General features: G+C 41.1%; 1 protein-coding gene across 5 annotated transcripts in view; it reads left to right on the forward strand.

Annotated features, from left to right (window-relative positions):
* Window positions 1–989: 989 nt before the first annotated feature.
* The window catches only part of polg (polymerase (DNA directed), gamma), a 74,721-nt gene continuing 60,766 nt past the window's right edge, over window positions 990–14,944 (forward strand). For 3 of the 5 annotated variants that reach the window (XM_072278124.1, XM_072278127.1, XM_072278128.1), the window contains exons 1-5: window positions 990–1,343; window positions 1,538–1,670; window positions 5,108–5,718; window positions 7,917–8,112; window positions 12,247–12,414. In XM_072278124.1, the coding sequence (XP_072134225.1) occupies window positions 5,129–5,718; window positions 7,917–8,112; window positions 12,247–12,414 (954 nt within the window). In that variant the 5' untranslated portion in view covers window positions 990–1,343; window positions 1,538–1,670; window positions 5,108–5,128. The remainder of the gene's footprint in view (window positions 1,344–1,537; window positions 1,671–5,107; window positions 5,719–7,916; window positions 8,113–12,246; window positions 12,415–14,944) is intronic. The other 2 variants (XM_072278126.1, XM_072278125.1) reach the window with 2 other exon arrangements.

Here is a 14,944-nt window from a genome sequence, read left to right on the forward strand (position 1 = left end):
GAAGGGGACAGGGACAGAGGAATCATGGTTGAGAAAAGGGGGAGGGTCCTTCTCTCCCCACCTGTCCCACACCCCTCCCATGATACTCCACCCTCACCATTCCGAACATCCTTTGCTCCTGTTAGGTTTTCAAACTCACCTTCCACTCCACGTTGACAAATAAAATACTGTGCAAAAACTTTATATAAAGTATACGTGTGTGCGCCAAGAATTTTGAACAGTACTGTACACTGGACGGATCCCTGGAATAGGCAGGCGGTCCTTAAGGAAACTTTAGACTGGCTGGGCTTATTTTAGCTAAAGGTTAGAAAAGTAAGGGGTGAATGTTTTTGAAATATTTAGGATTGTACGTTTTTAGTATTTTTCTGCATTTGCCTACGAAATCCCCAGGGCAACACACATCAAAGTTGCTGGTGAACGCAGCAGGTCCTGACGAAGGGTGTCGGCCTGAAACGTCGACTACACCTCTTCCTACAGATGCTGCCTGGCCTGCTGCGTTCACCAGCAACTTTGATGTGTGTTGCTTGAATTTCCAGCATCTGCAGAATTCCTGTTGTTTGCGTTTAAAATCCCCAGGGCATATGTTTTACACTTTCTGAGAGCCTCTGCTTTAGTTTTTAAGAACAGGATCTCCCAAACAATACCCAATTTGCCAGAAACAAGAGAAAATCTGCAGATGCTGGAAATCCAAGTAACACGCACACAATGTTGGAGGAACTCAGCAGGCCAGACAGCATCTATGGAAAAGAGTACAGTCGATGTCTCAGGCCAAGACCCTTCAGCAGGACTGGATATTTTCCTCCAGCATTTTGTGTCTGTTGCCTGATTTATTAATTTTCTCGTTTTTAGCTCTTGCGCAGAAGCTGAGCTTTTCATATTTCTGTACTTTTTTTTCTAACTTGTGAATACTTGAGTTCTGTATAGATGGCGGTGTTGGTGGAGGTTTGGGGCGATTAACCAGCACCAAGCAGCTCCTTCCCTCTTCTGCATCAGAGATCGAGGAATGCGTGCGCTTCGAGCCTGCGTGTGTGTCTGCCGGTTATATTTTTGTTAAAAGGTGGCGTATGGTGGGGTTCGTGTCTGTCGAGACTGATTGTAAACACAGAGCTCAGGAAAGTTTCCTTGCGCTGAGTGAATTATATCACAAATGATGTATCCAAACCAAAACTTCGTACAGAGATTTCAGAACTTCTAAGTTTATGAAGTGAAGCATTGCTAACCGATTTATCAGAAAAACCCGTTAACTTAATGAATTTTAATGTAACAGCAGTCCCTGACTGACAACTCAAGGGTTCGCTGAAGTGGTGATATCAGACGTCATACTCTCGGTGTGTGGGAAGCAGGTAAGTTGCTCCGAAGCGTATGAGTTGGATTTTAAGGCGATGGATGCAGCGACGTTGTATTTTGCACTTCGGGGCTCCATTTGGTCCGAACTGTACATAGCAATGGAGACACAAGATTTGTAGATGCTGGAAGCTGGAGAAACAGATGTTCTCGATATATTAATTGTTTGTTTTATTTGTTTCTCTCTTTGTAGTTGTCTTGCACATTGGTCGTTTGTCTTGTCTTTGCTGTGCGCTGGTTTTCCTTGATTCTATTGTGTTTCTTAGTATCTACTGTGAATGCCCGCAAGAAAAAAGGATGGTGTTATGGTAAATATATGCACTTTGGTAAGAAATTTACTTTGAACTATAAACTCGGGGTTGAATAGCATCTGGGGAGGCAGAGAGATGGCCGGTATAAAGAGCGAGTAGGAGGGTAAAGACGGGCCAGGGGAGCTTGTAGGTGACAGGTGAAACAGACCTGAAGGGTTTAATAGTAAGAAATCAGGGACTTAGAAGGATGAGAATATGTTTGGCGTGAGTTTGTAGGTACAGTGGATTCCGTTTAATTGGGACCAGTACATTTTGGCTCAATTAGTGGCTGCCCCAGTTAGCCAAAGTTTCATAGAACTAGTTTAAAAAAAAGATAAATTGAGGAACAAATTATGTATTAAAATGAAATACAGAACAAGTTAGAACACCACCAATACCACAATAGTACTATAAAACTGTGTATTAGTTCATGATAGTTATCGATGGAGGAATTCATCCAGCATATGCAATGAACAAAATCAGTGTGGATACCAGAGTGTAGGTAATGGACTGTCTTCATACGATATTATCAATGATTGCACCCTCCAAATCTTCATATTAACTTCAGTGTTCAAGATGATTGTCAGTACTTTCAAGTTCTTCATAATTTCCAAACTTGTTGAAGTAGTGAGATAGTTTCATTTTCACTCCTGCCAATTTCTGGCATTTCCAAACCTGAGCACTTGAAACCTCAGTGAACAAAACAATTTTGAGTTGTCTTACTGCTTATTCCTCGCCATCTATCACTGGTAAAATCACGGCTTTTTGAACGCAAGTACGAGCAACTGACACTATTTTAAAAATTGTTCACTCTGTGATGCCTAATGACAGGTTCTGGCATCTCCAAGCCTGAACGCTTGAAACCACTGTGAGCAAAAGAGTTCTGAACTGTCTTACTGCTTACTTCTCACCAACTGCTAGTAACAAAAATCATTGCTTTTTGAACACAAACACATGCAACTGATGTTATTGAGAAACTGTTCGCTCTGATCACAGTGTCATGCCTCATGGCCACATAAGTGCGTGTGACTGCCATTATTTGAAGTCTGTTTGGCAGCAGCCTCCTGCCCCAATTAAGCAGCAGAGTGTTCCAAATACAAGAAGGGAATCCCAGCAATTTTCTCAATTAGTTTTCTACGAGTTGTCTCAAATAAGCGGCTCCCCCGATTAACCAATGCCAATTAACCCGAATCCACTGTATTATCAGTTGAGCAACATCTGAAATGCATTTCAAAGAACTTGGAAATCTATTACGAAAGCTCTGGTTTGGTGTTAATTAAGATATATTTTAAGAACTCTGATTGCCTTCATTGCACAGGAGCATAAATAGCTGGCTTTTATTGTAGAGTATGCCTTTTGATTTGGGTAAATAAGAATTACACAATCCCAAATCTATTTAGGACTAAATGTGAAATTACATCAAGGGGTATGTGAGATTGATCATTCTTGTTAAAAAAAATCTGTGATATTAATGTTCATTTGCAGCCTCTTTGAAATTTACATTCCAATGTACATCCTGATGAATTCTGAACCTGGCATTCTTGGGTTAGCATGTTTGTTTTTGGGTCGTACAGCACAGAAACAGGCCTTTGGCACAACTAATCCTTGCCAAACAAGGTGCTAGAATGAAAAAGGGGGGAAGGGAAAGAGGCTAGCTGGTAGGTGCATGAATATCGATTTCTCCTTCCTCTATTCCCCACTCTGAACCTACACTACACCTATTGCTTCCCCTTATATCCCGTCCTCCTTCCCTTTCTCCTATTGTCCATTCTCCTCTCCTATCAGATTCCTTCCTCTCCAGCCCTTGACCTTTCCCACCCACCTGGCTTTACCTATCATCTTCCAGCTAGCCTCTTTTCCCTTAACCTACCTTTTTATTCGGGCATCTTCCCCCTTCCTTCTCAGCCTGAAATGTCAACTGTTTACTCTTTTCCATAGATGATGCCTGAACTACTGAGTTCTGTGAGTGTTGCTTTAGATTTTGATCTAGACTTGCTGAATAATACAAAGGCATGAGGGGACTCTTTAGTTGTTGTTTGTGGGCAACCAGTTTGATTGATCCTTGCTTCTGTCTTTGGGGGAATTGACCAGTGTTCCAATCTAATCGTCAATAGCTACTTGGCAAATTTCTAAATTACTCCTCCCAAACAATATATATGATAGCTGGCGATTAGATTATTGTCTTTAAGTAAACCACACACAAGATGGTAAATATCTATAATGAGGTGGTGCTGGCTGGCAGATAGAATTACAATACGTAAAAGGCATTTGGACAGGCAGTTCAACAGGAAAAGCATAGAGGGATATGGGCACAATGCAGCTAAATGGGATTAACTGCAGTTAGCGAACAACAAACACAGCACTAGTTTGAATTGGGCTGAACTGAACGTGTCTGGACTGTTTCGATGGTTTGTGGTTTGGTATTTTACATTATGTGTTTTTCTCTTTTTTTTTGCCATATGCATGATTTGTTCTTTTTTAGTGCTTTGTTGGGGGGAGGTTGAAATTTTTCTTTGAACAGGTTCTATGCTTTTCTTTCTTTGTTTCATGGCTATCTGTGGGAAGACGAATCTGAGGGTTGAATACTGCATACATACTTTGCTAATAAATGTACTTTGAATCCTGAATCTATCCTAGATGAGCATGGACAAGGTGGGCCATTACGGTAGTTTTCTATGATTCTAAACTGCCTGTACCCTTAAGGTTAACCTCCAGGTTGAGTCGGTGGTGAAGAAGGCGAATGCAATGTTGGCATTCATTTCTAGAGGAATAGAGTATAGGAGCAGGGATGTGATGTTGAGGCTCTATAAGGCACCGGTAAGACCTCACTTGGAGTACTGTGTGCAGTTTTGGGCTCCTTATTTAAGAAAGGATGTGCTAACTTTGGAGAGGGTTCAGAGAAGATTCACTAGAATGATTCCGGGAATGAGAGGGTTAACATATGAGGAACGTTTGACCGCTCTTGGACTGTATTCCTTGGAGTTTAGAAGAATGACGGGGGACCTCATAGAAACATTTCGAACGTTGAAAGGCATGGACAGAGTGGATGTGGCAAAGTTGTTTCCCATGATGGGGGAGTCTAGTACAAGAGGGCATGACTTAAGGATTGAAGAGCGCCTATTCAGAACAGAGATGCGAAGAAATTTTTTCAGCCATAGGGTGGTGAATCTGTGGAATTTGTTGCCATGGGCGGTAGTGGAGGTCGAGTCATTGAGTGTATTTAAGACAGAGATTGATAGGTATCTGAGTAGCCAGGGCATCAAAGGTTATGGTGGGAAGGCGGGAGTGGGACTAAATGGGAGATTGGATCAGCTCATGATAGAATGACGGAGCAGACTTGATGGGCCAAATGGCTGACCTCCTTTGTCTTATGGTCTTATGTACAGATTTTTTTTATCATTTAATTCTGTGTTTTATTTTAGACTGGAAAGTTGTAAAGTCTTGTTTCTTTTCCCACCCTTTTTATATTGTAGGAATCATGAGCAAGTTATAGGATGAATCATCTGTTGTTGAAGAGGAAACCACTTCTTTCATTACTCCCAAAATGGAGGGTTGGCGTGTCCAGATGGGCCAAAACTTCCACTTCAAGCTCAAACCCAAAGGAGTGCGACAGTCAGGGGAGGTCTCAGATGCGCATGAATCCTCTGAATATCCAGATGCTGTCCGGTGGTCTCCACAAGCAGATCTTTGGAGATGTTCAGGTTGAGTACTCGGATGAGGCAGTCCAAAAGAGTATTGAACATCTAAAGTGTCACAACCTCTGGGACAAGGAAACCTCCATACTTCCTGACGTCGAACTGCAGCTGCCCAGGATGTATGGCAGCAATATTGACGAACATTTCCGTACCCTGGCTCAGAAGCAAAGCTTCCCCTACCTGAAAGCAGCCAACGACCTGCTGCAGTGTGACCTCCCTGAAATGCCCACAGAGTGGACCTGGGCAGTTGGCTGGACAAAGTACAGCGTGGAGGGTGAAGCAATGTCAGTAGATTTCCCTGATGATCGGGCGCTGGTATTTGACGTAGAGGTGTGCTCAACTGAGGGCCCGTGTCCAACATTAGCTGTTGCTGTGTCACCAAATGCCTGGTAAGAATTTAGTTATAAGACCATAAGACATAGGAGCAGAATTAGGACACTGGGCCCATTGAGTCTGCTCTGACATTCCACCATGGCTGATTTATTATCCCTCTCAACCCTACTCTCCTGCCTTCTCACCATAACCTTTGATGCCCGTACTAATCAAGAACCTATCAACCTCTGCTTTAAATATACCCAAATTGTTTGGCCTCCACAGCCATCTGTGGCAATGAATTCCACAGATTCACCATTCCCTAACTAAAGAAGTTCCTCCTCCTCTCTTTCTAGAGGGACATCCTTCTATTCTGAGGCTGTCCCCCCAGTTCTAGAGATCTCATAAATGTAATGAAGGGGGTTAACCATGTGTTACTCAGTAGGGACATTAACAGCTTTCTGCGTTGTCCAGCCTAAATTAATAAGCACTCCTTCTTAAACACATTATTAGTTTTATACAGAGTCAAGTTTGCTAATCCCAATCCTTGAAGACACTTTGACCTGTTGTACCTGTTCTTAGGAGGTACTGTGTAAAAGTCATATACTAAGATTTTTGCATTGTACTATATTTGTCAATGTGGAATGCGAGTTTGTAAATCTAGTAGGAGCAAAGGATGTTGGGAATGGTGAGGAAGGAGCACCGCGGGACGGGTGTGGGACAGGTGGCAGAGAAGGATTGTCAAGGGCAGGGCGCGGCGTGGGTGCAGACACACCCAGCGCTGAGACACCAGGCAAGGCCACTTGATTCCAAACAATTGGTTTATTGATCTTTACAGAATGTCTCTCTGGTGCTTCCCATTCCCTTCCCCTTCCACAACCATGATTCCCCTCTCCCTGCCTCCTTGCCATTCTCAGTCCACAATAGAGACCCATATCGGAATCAGGTTTGTCAATACTCACCTATGTTATGAAGTTTTTTTTTCCCCTAGTAGCAGTACAGTTCAATACATAAAGTTACCACAGTACTGTGCAGAAGTCTTAGGCACCCTATGTATATGTGCCAAAGACCTTTGCACAGTACTGTAGATTGAAATAAACCAAATAATTTCATATTGGGAAAACAAGAGGGTGCAGAGGCTGGAATCTTGCGTAAAACAATCTGCTGGAGATACTCAGTGGGTCAAGCAGCATATGCAGAGGAAAATGGGTATTTGATGTTAGGGGTCATTCATATGAAGGTACTCTTCATATTGACTGTAGATGGAGTCAAGATGTATACTCTTAACCCGAAAAGTCAACTATTTCTCTCAATAGATGCTCCCTATCTAGATGAGTTCCTCCAGTAGATTTTTTTAAAATTTCACATTGGCCTCTTACAAACATTAGACTTCCATTTTATCACTTGGGTTTGTTTAGAACTGAGGTTCCCTGGAATAAAATTCAGTATATCGCCATTTATGTGTTTGGTCCCCTTACCTGGCAAACGGAGAGTAGGCTGTGTTCTTTCTAGGCATTGACTAATCATATTGTAGTGAGATGACAACCAGATACTCTGCCAACATTGATTGCTCAGCCCTGTAGTTGAAGTATGTACACTCAGTGGCCACTCTATTAGGTACACCTGCTTGTTAATGAAAATATCTAATCATCCAATCATGTGGCAGTAACTCAATGCATAAAAAATGCAGACAAGGTCAAGAGGCTCAGTTGTTGTTTACACCAAATATCAGAATGGGGAAAAATTGTGATCTAAGTGACTTTGACCATGGAATGGTTGTTGTCGCCAGACGGAGTGGCTTGAGTATATCGGAAACTGCTGGTCTCTTAGGATTTTCATGCATGGCAGTTTCTAGAATTTACAGAGAATGGTGCAAAAAACAAAAAAGAAAACATCCAGCGAGTGGCAATTCTGTTGGTGAAAACAGCTTGTTAATGAGAGAGGACAGACGAGAATGGCCAGACTGGTTCAAGTTGACAGGAAGGCAACAGTAACTCAAACAACCATGTGTATTCAATAATGCTGTGCAGAAGACTGTCTCTGAATGCACAACACATTGAACCTTGAACTGGATGGGCCACAGTAACAGGGCACCACACCGGTTCCATTCCTGTACCTAATTAAGTGGCCTCTGAGTCTAAATGTGGTGGAAGTGTTGGATTTGAATCAATAGCTGACAAGGAGGGGAAAGTAAATCTTTGGCTCTACTGTATGTGCTGTATACGTCTGTGCTGCCTTGAAATTGTATTCTTTACAAGCCTTATCTGTTCCTCAGGTATTCCTGGTGCAGTAAACGTCTCATTGAGAAACGTTACTCTTGGTCGAATGATCTGGTCCTGGCAGATCTAATTCCCCTGGAGACCTCTGCAAACTTCATCCGTCCTTCAGGAGGTGAATGGCTGGAGAGATTGGTGATTGGCCACAACATCAGCTATGACAGAGCAAGAGTGAAGGAACAATACCTGATGAAGGTGAGCTGGCCAATTAGGTGATTCTTCCTATAAAATATCCTTTGCAAAAGTATTGACTGTGAAGGCTGAAGCCGAGTCAGTCAGAGCTTTAGAGAATGGGATTGGATCAGTATTTGAAGAAAAATTATTTACAGGGAAATACCAAGTTAATGATAATGAATATTTTGCTGTTCAGGAGATAGAATGTAATAATTATATTAATATACAAGAAACACAGCTATTTGGAACATGTGATTTTTCTGCTGCCAAGTTAGAGAAGCTTGATTTTACCACAAAATTCCTCATCTCAGGAAGCATTCTTTTAAATCTTTTCTGGAGCCTCTTTACATCTTTCCATGCAGCAATTAGAACTGGAATGCATATAAACATTATATTGTTTTTTATTGTTTATTTATAAATATGGAAGCACAAATTTATAATGTGAGAAGTTGAACAAAGATCTGACAAAAAGGAAAGATCTTTACCTTTTAACACCAGAGATTCTGTACATCCTGGAAATCATCCCAAGTACTTACTTAAGCCTCAAGGCTGATTTATACTTCTGTGTCAAATGGACGCCGTATCCTACGCAAGTGGCCTACGCGCGTTGTGAGCATTTATACTTGTGCGTTGGTGTGTCTGCATCGCTCTGCAATTCGGGCATGTCACGCATGCGCACACACCTGCCTGTGCAAGGCTTCACGGTCCTGGTAGTCTTTCTCGGGGTAAACAAGTTTAAAGCGAGCATCTTTTCTCGTAAAAGCGAAATGTGTCCTCCATAATTTCGGAGGTCTGTAAAGCTTTATGGAAAGCATTGCAGCCAGAGTTCCTTCCCTGCCCTTCAGTCGCCCAATGGGAAGCTATTGCAGCGTAGGAGGAAATGCGATGGTACCAAGCGGACCCAATCACAGTTGTTGCGGTCTGTGTTGCCGCGACGCGTAGTTACATTTTGGGAGAGATCCGCGTAGGCTCTGTGTAGGGTTCGCAGCTACGTCGATTTGACACAGAAGTATAAATCAGCCTTAACACTTCAACTGGGGTTTAGGCAGCTGACAGCAGCTCACCTGAGTCCTCTCTCCTGGGCCAGTCTTTCAAGTTGCCCCCAGATGTAGCCCATCAAAGATCCTTTCCCTCCCAGGGATGAGGTCTCTGGAGCTTCTGTTGGTGTTTCTGTAGCTCTGAGTGTTTAAGGGATAGAGCTTGCTAGTCCTATGTTCAACTCTCCTCCTTTCGTAGCTGGGCTTGGGACTGTCCATGGCAGAGTAGAAAATCCACAGTAACACATACAAAATGCTGGAGGAACTCAGCAGTTCAGGCAGCAGCAATGGAAGAGAATAAAGAGTTGACGTCTTGGACTGAGATCCTTCATCAGAACAGGAAAGAAAGGGAGAAGAAGCCAGAATAAGAAAATGGAGGAGGGGAAGGAGTACAAACTAGAAAGTGTTTTCCAATATCAATCCTTTTTGTGACAGATGTAATATTGAGGTGGCCACTTTAACTCATATGTATTGGTCTTGTATAAAGCTAGATAAGTATATCTGTCTATCTACCTACCTATCTAACTTTTGGAGAGATGTTTTTAAAATGGTATCAAAAGTCTTGGATCTGAATCTACAACCTAATTTACTTACGGCAATTTTTGGGATTATCCCATCGGAAGCAGGAAATATTCCTGTTTCCGCTCAATTTATGATAGCCTTTTCGACCTTACTGGCTCGGAGAGCCATTTTATTGAAGTGGAAGGATTCTAATCCACCTCCGGTCTTTTATTGGCTCTCCTCCATTATGTCCTGTTTAAGTTTAGAGAAAATAAGTCAGACATTTGATGCATCCTTTAAATTTGAGCAAATCTGGCGACCTTTTATCCAATATTTTCATTTAATTTGATTTATTACTCTTGCAATTTTTTTTTGAAGTTTTAGATTTGATCAGAAAGTCTTTCTTTTATTTTTTGGTCGTATTCTCAGAATGAACTGCCCAGTCCCTTTTTTTTGTTTTTATATAGTGTAGTGGGTTTTTTTTCCTTCATTTATAACTTAATGTTTTTTCTTTCCTCTTCATGAACTGATAAGAGGAGAATTGCTGTTTTCTTTTTTATTATATATTATACTAGCTTAACAATTTATGATTTTGGAAATGTCTATCTTAATTTCGGTTTATATTGTTATTGATATATATTGTTTAAAATTAAATGAGTTGCAAAACTGAAACCAAATCCGTAAGGGCTGTTTAATAACGGGGTAGAAATTTAAATTGGAAATTTTAGCAAGTTGTAAAGGTAATGGAGCTCCTAATAGTGAAGTTAAATAAAATTGAACAATTAAATTTTAAACAATTTAAATTGTCTAGTCCTGTATTTCAAAATTTGCTGTTTAAACCTTCAATTACTGATCCCATCTTTCGTTTATGAAGAAATAAGGGGATTTGTTCTTTTGCAGATTTATTTAGTGATGGTTGATTGACGTCTGTTGAAGAGTTAATTAGCAAATATTCTCTCTCTCATACACATTTCTTGCAATATTTACAGGTTAGACATTTTTACAAAAATATGTTTCTACGTTTCCATATATGCAAGAATCTGATTTGTTGGACACTATTTTGAATATGAATCCCTTTGTGAGAGGCTCCATTGGTAGAATTTATAATTTATTTTTACTACAAAAAGATAACCTCTCACTAAAGATTAAACAAGATTGGCAGAGAGAACTTAATATGACTTTTGTTAATGAAGATTGGTTGCAAGTTCAGAAAATGGTTAATTCTTCTTCGATATGTGCTAGTCATTGTTTAATTTAGTTTAAAATTGTTCACTGTTACTATTTAACAAAGGAGAGGCTATCCAAAATATAGATAATTAATTATCCTAATATAGATAATTATTGTGATAGGTGCAAAAATGAAGTAGCTACTTTGTCACATATGTTCTGGTCATGTCCCTCATTGAAATCTTTACTTTCTACAATTTCTAAAGTTTTGAAAATTAATTTACAACCTAATGTACAACCATTAATTTACAACCATTGACTGTTCTATTTGGAATAGTTCGGCATCATATTCAGGGTATTTCATTTTCAAACCAACATGTAATTGCATTCGTTATATTGTTGGCAAGAAGGGCTATTTTATTGAAGTGGAAAGATACCTCTGCTCCTACACTAATTCAATGGTTTTCCCAAGTAATGTTATGTCTTTGTTTGGAAAAAATTAGACGTAGAACTTTTGATATCCGATTTGATTTTGAGAGAAGGTGGGGCTCTTTTGCTTAAATATTATCATTTAATTTGAATTAATCTACATGGGTTCCTTCCAATTTTATGTTATATAAATGTGATTTGGTGGTTGCTGTTTTCTTTTTCTTGATTTATATATATAAATGATTGTAAGACGTACTGCTCCGGGAGTTGGTTCCTAATGGTTTTTTTTTCCTCTTTTTTTTTTGTTTTATAGTTAGTGGGTTTTTTTCAGTTAGCTGGGGTTCTCTTTTTTTTCCTCCTTTTTCTTTTATAAAATTTTTTTTCCATTAGCATATGTAAGTTTTTTTTGAGCTTTATTAATTTTATATATATACTAATTTGTTCTGTATTCTATAGCTGTAGAAGATTATATATCAATAAAAAGATTTAAAAATGAAATGTTATTGATATATATATTTGAGATAATTCTCTCCTTGTTTGTATTTATGTTCCTTTTAAATCAATAAAAAGATTAATAAAGACTAACTAGAAAGTGATAGGTGAAGCCAACTGAAGGAGAAGGGGGATGAAGTGAGAAGCTGGGAGTGGAAGGTGGAAATGTAAAGGGCTGAAGAAGGATTCCAGTAGAGGAGAGTGGACCATTGGAGAAAGGGGAAAGAGGAGGAGCACCAGAGGGAGGTGATGGACAGATGGGGAGAAGAGAAGAGGTAAGAAGGGAGCCAGAATAGGGAATAGAAAAAGACAGAATGGGGGAGTGGGGGTTTTTGCCACCTGCCTTGTCTTTAAACCCAGCACCAAACGTGGATTAGTGTTGAAATTTGCTTGATATCATGCGTGTGAATCATTTCAAGGGGTTTTACCTACAGCTGCGATGTAGATAAAATTTATATCTTTTTTAAAATCGGGACACTTTCTGGTTGAGTAATTTGCTCAACTGTCTGTGTTTAACTTGTGCCTACAGGGGACAAAGCTGCGCTTTCTGGATACGATGAGCTTGCACATGGCTATTTCAGGCCTGACGGGCTTCCAGCGCAGCCTCTGGATGGCAAGTAAAAAGGGAAAAAGGAGCGGCCTAGAGGAAGTGAAACGGCACATCAAACGAACCAGCAACAGGCCCAAAAGTCCAGGGGTAAGTGCCGGGAAACAGACTCACCTTGTTTGACTTTGTAGGGAAATTAAGCCATGAAAATATTTGAAATCTGAAGCAATGGATACTGTGAATGGCAAAGTGACATCCTAGTGTTCCAGTAAGATCAGCCATCTGGTCAGTCCTAGGACACCAGTGTGGCCGCCCATATCATCTCTCCATATGTGAGGGTCTTTTCACCCTTGGTACCTCCTAAGTGATGGATCAAAAATACAATAGAATACCTGATCTTTTCTACTAAATTATTTTTATACGTGGCTGTGAAAGTAAGTCTCCACTCCAGATGGAATGTTTTGAAGATGCATGTGGTTGTAATAGTCCGATCGGTTGTGTTGACTATGATATCCTCCTAAGGGGTTGTCTGTTGGTTGGTCCTCAGGCTGCTGTAGAAGCCAATCTGGGATCCCATATTCTGGTGCAGTGTAAGTGGTGGCTATGGTTAGTGGGTGGGTTTTTTGGTTGTTCACTCTCTCCTTTTGCAGCTGGTTATATACTTTATACTTTATTGTCGTGAAACAATTGATACTAGAACGTACAATCATCACAGCGATATTTGATGGCGCTTCCTGCTCCCTGGATTACAAATATTAAATATTAAAAATAGTAAAAATTAGTAAATATTAAAAATTTAAATTATAAATCATAAATAGAAAATAGAAAAATGGAAAGTAAGGTAAGGCAAATAAACCGAGAGGCAGGTCCGGATATTTGGAGGGTATGGCCCAGATCCGGGTCAGGATCCGTTCAGCAGTCTTATCACAGTTGGAAAGAAGCTGTTCCCAAATCTGGCTGTACAAGTCTGCAAGCTCCAGAGCCTTCTACCGGAGGGAAGAGGGACAAAAAGTGTGTTGGCTGGGTGGGTCGTGTCCTTGATTATCCTGGCAGCACTGCTCCGACAGCGTGCGGTGTAAAGAGTCCAAGGACGGAAGATTGGTTTGTGTGACGTGCTGCACCATGTTCACGATCTTCTGCAGCTTCTTTCGGTCTTGGACAGGACAACTTCCATACCAGGTTGTGATGCACCCTAGAAGAATGCTTTCTACGGTGCATCTATAAAAGTTAGTGAGGGTTATAGGGGACAGGCCAAATTTCTTTAGTTTTCTCAGGAAGTAAAGGCCCTGGTGGTCCTTCTTGGCAGTGAGCTTTGCTTGGTTGGACCAAGTCAGGTCATTTGTGATATTGACCCCGAGGAACTTAAAGCTTTTGACCTGTTCCACTTGCGTACCACCGATGTAAATTGGGTCGTGTGGTCCGCTACTCCTTCTGAAGTCAACAATCAATTCCTTCGTCTTGCTGACGTTGAGGGATAGGTTATCGTCTTCGCACCATGCCACCAGGTTCTTAATTTCCTCTCTGTACTCAAACTCATCATTACCCGAGATACGGCCTACAATTGTTGTGTCATCAGCAAACTTACATATTGAGTTCGATGGAAACTTGGCTACACAATCATGGGTGTACAGTGAGTATAGCAGGGGGCTGAGTACACAGCCTTGTGGGGCACCGGTGCTCAGAGTGATTGTAGAGGAGAGCTTGTCCCTCTAGTGGTTATATATTTATTATCATTGCATCATACAGAGGGGGGAATTGTGTGTGTCCCAGATTGCTGAAGGGAAGATCTTCTGAGAAATGTGCCAAGAGCTACACAGATACTGCCTTTCACTCTGAATCTCCAGCTTCTGGCTGGGGTTCTCAACAGCTCCATTATCACTCCTGCAAACAACTGGACTCAATCAGCTCATTTGGTGTTACATTCAGTGTCCATACCACAATGAAGCTGTACCAGAGCTGTGTTCTGTCTACACTCTTGTACGGGTCAGAACGTTGGTGCGTGATGAAAAACGACCTTGCCAAGCTGTCGTCTTTCCACACCATGAGCCTCTGGAAGATCCTCCATTTTTTTCTGACCAAGACAGATCTCCAACCAAGCCCTACTCCTTCAGTGTCATCAAGAGGACATAGCCACAATCATCATGAGGAAGCATTGGAGTTGGATCGGGCTCGTGATGAGAAGAGAGGCTAACTCCAACATCAAGACAGCACTTCATTGGACCCTGAAGGGCGGAGGAAATGTGGAAGACCAGAGACAGCCTGGCATCATACCATAGAGGCAGAATTGTGGACCCTGAACCACACCTGGGGCACTATTGAGAAGATGGCCAAGGACAGACAGAGCTGGAGGACCTTCATTGCTGCTTTAAGTGCCAATGACGTACAGGCAATAACTATCTAACTAACCACTCAGTATATGTAAGTGCATGTGAGGCAATTGTAGCGATACCTGAAATAGTTGGGTAAACGAGTATTAATCCCCCCCACCTGTTTGGAACTGAACAGGCGAAATCATTAAGTTATTGCAGAGTCCTAAGTTATGTACCTCTATCATGTTTATTTTTCTCTGTCTTTCCTTGCATGCTACCAGACATGATCTTCTCTATTCAATGCACATAGGCATGATATTTTAGTTTCTGCTTGGGCATCATGGCTTCAAAGGGATAGTTGGTCCAGAACT

Source organism: Mobula birostris, chromosome 14 (assembly GCF_030028105.1).
Source record: "Mobula birostris isolate sMobBir1 chromosome 14, sMobBir1.hap1, whole genome shotgun sequence".
NCBI lineage: Eukaryota > Metazoa > Chordata > Chondrichthyes > Myliobatiformes > Myliobatidae > Mobula > Mobula birostris.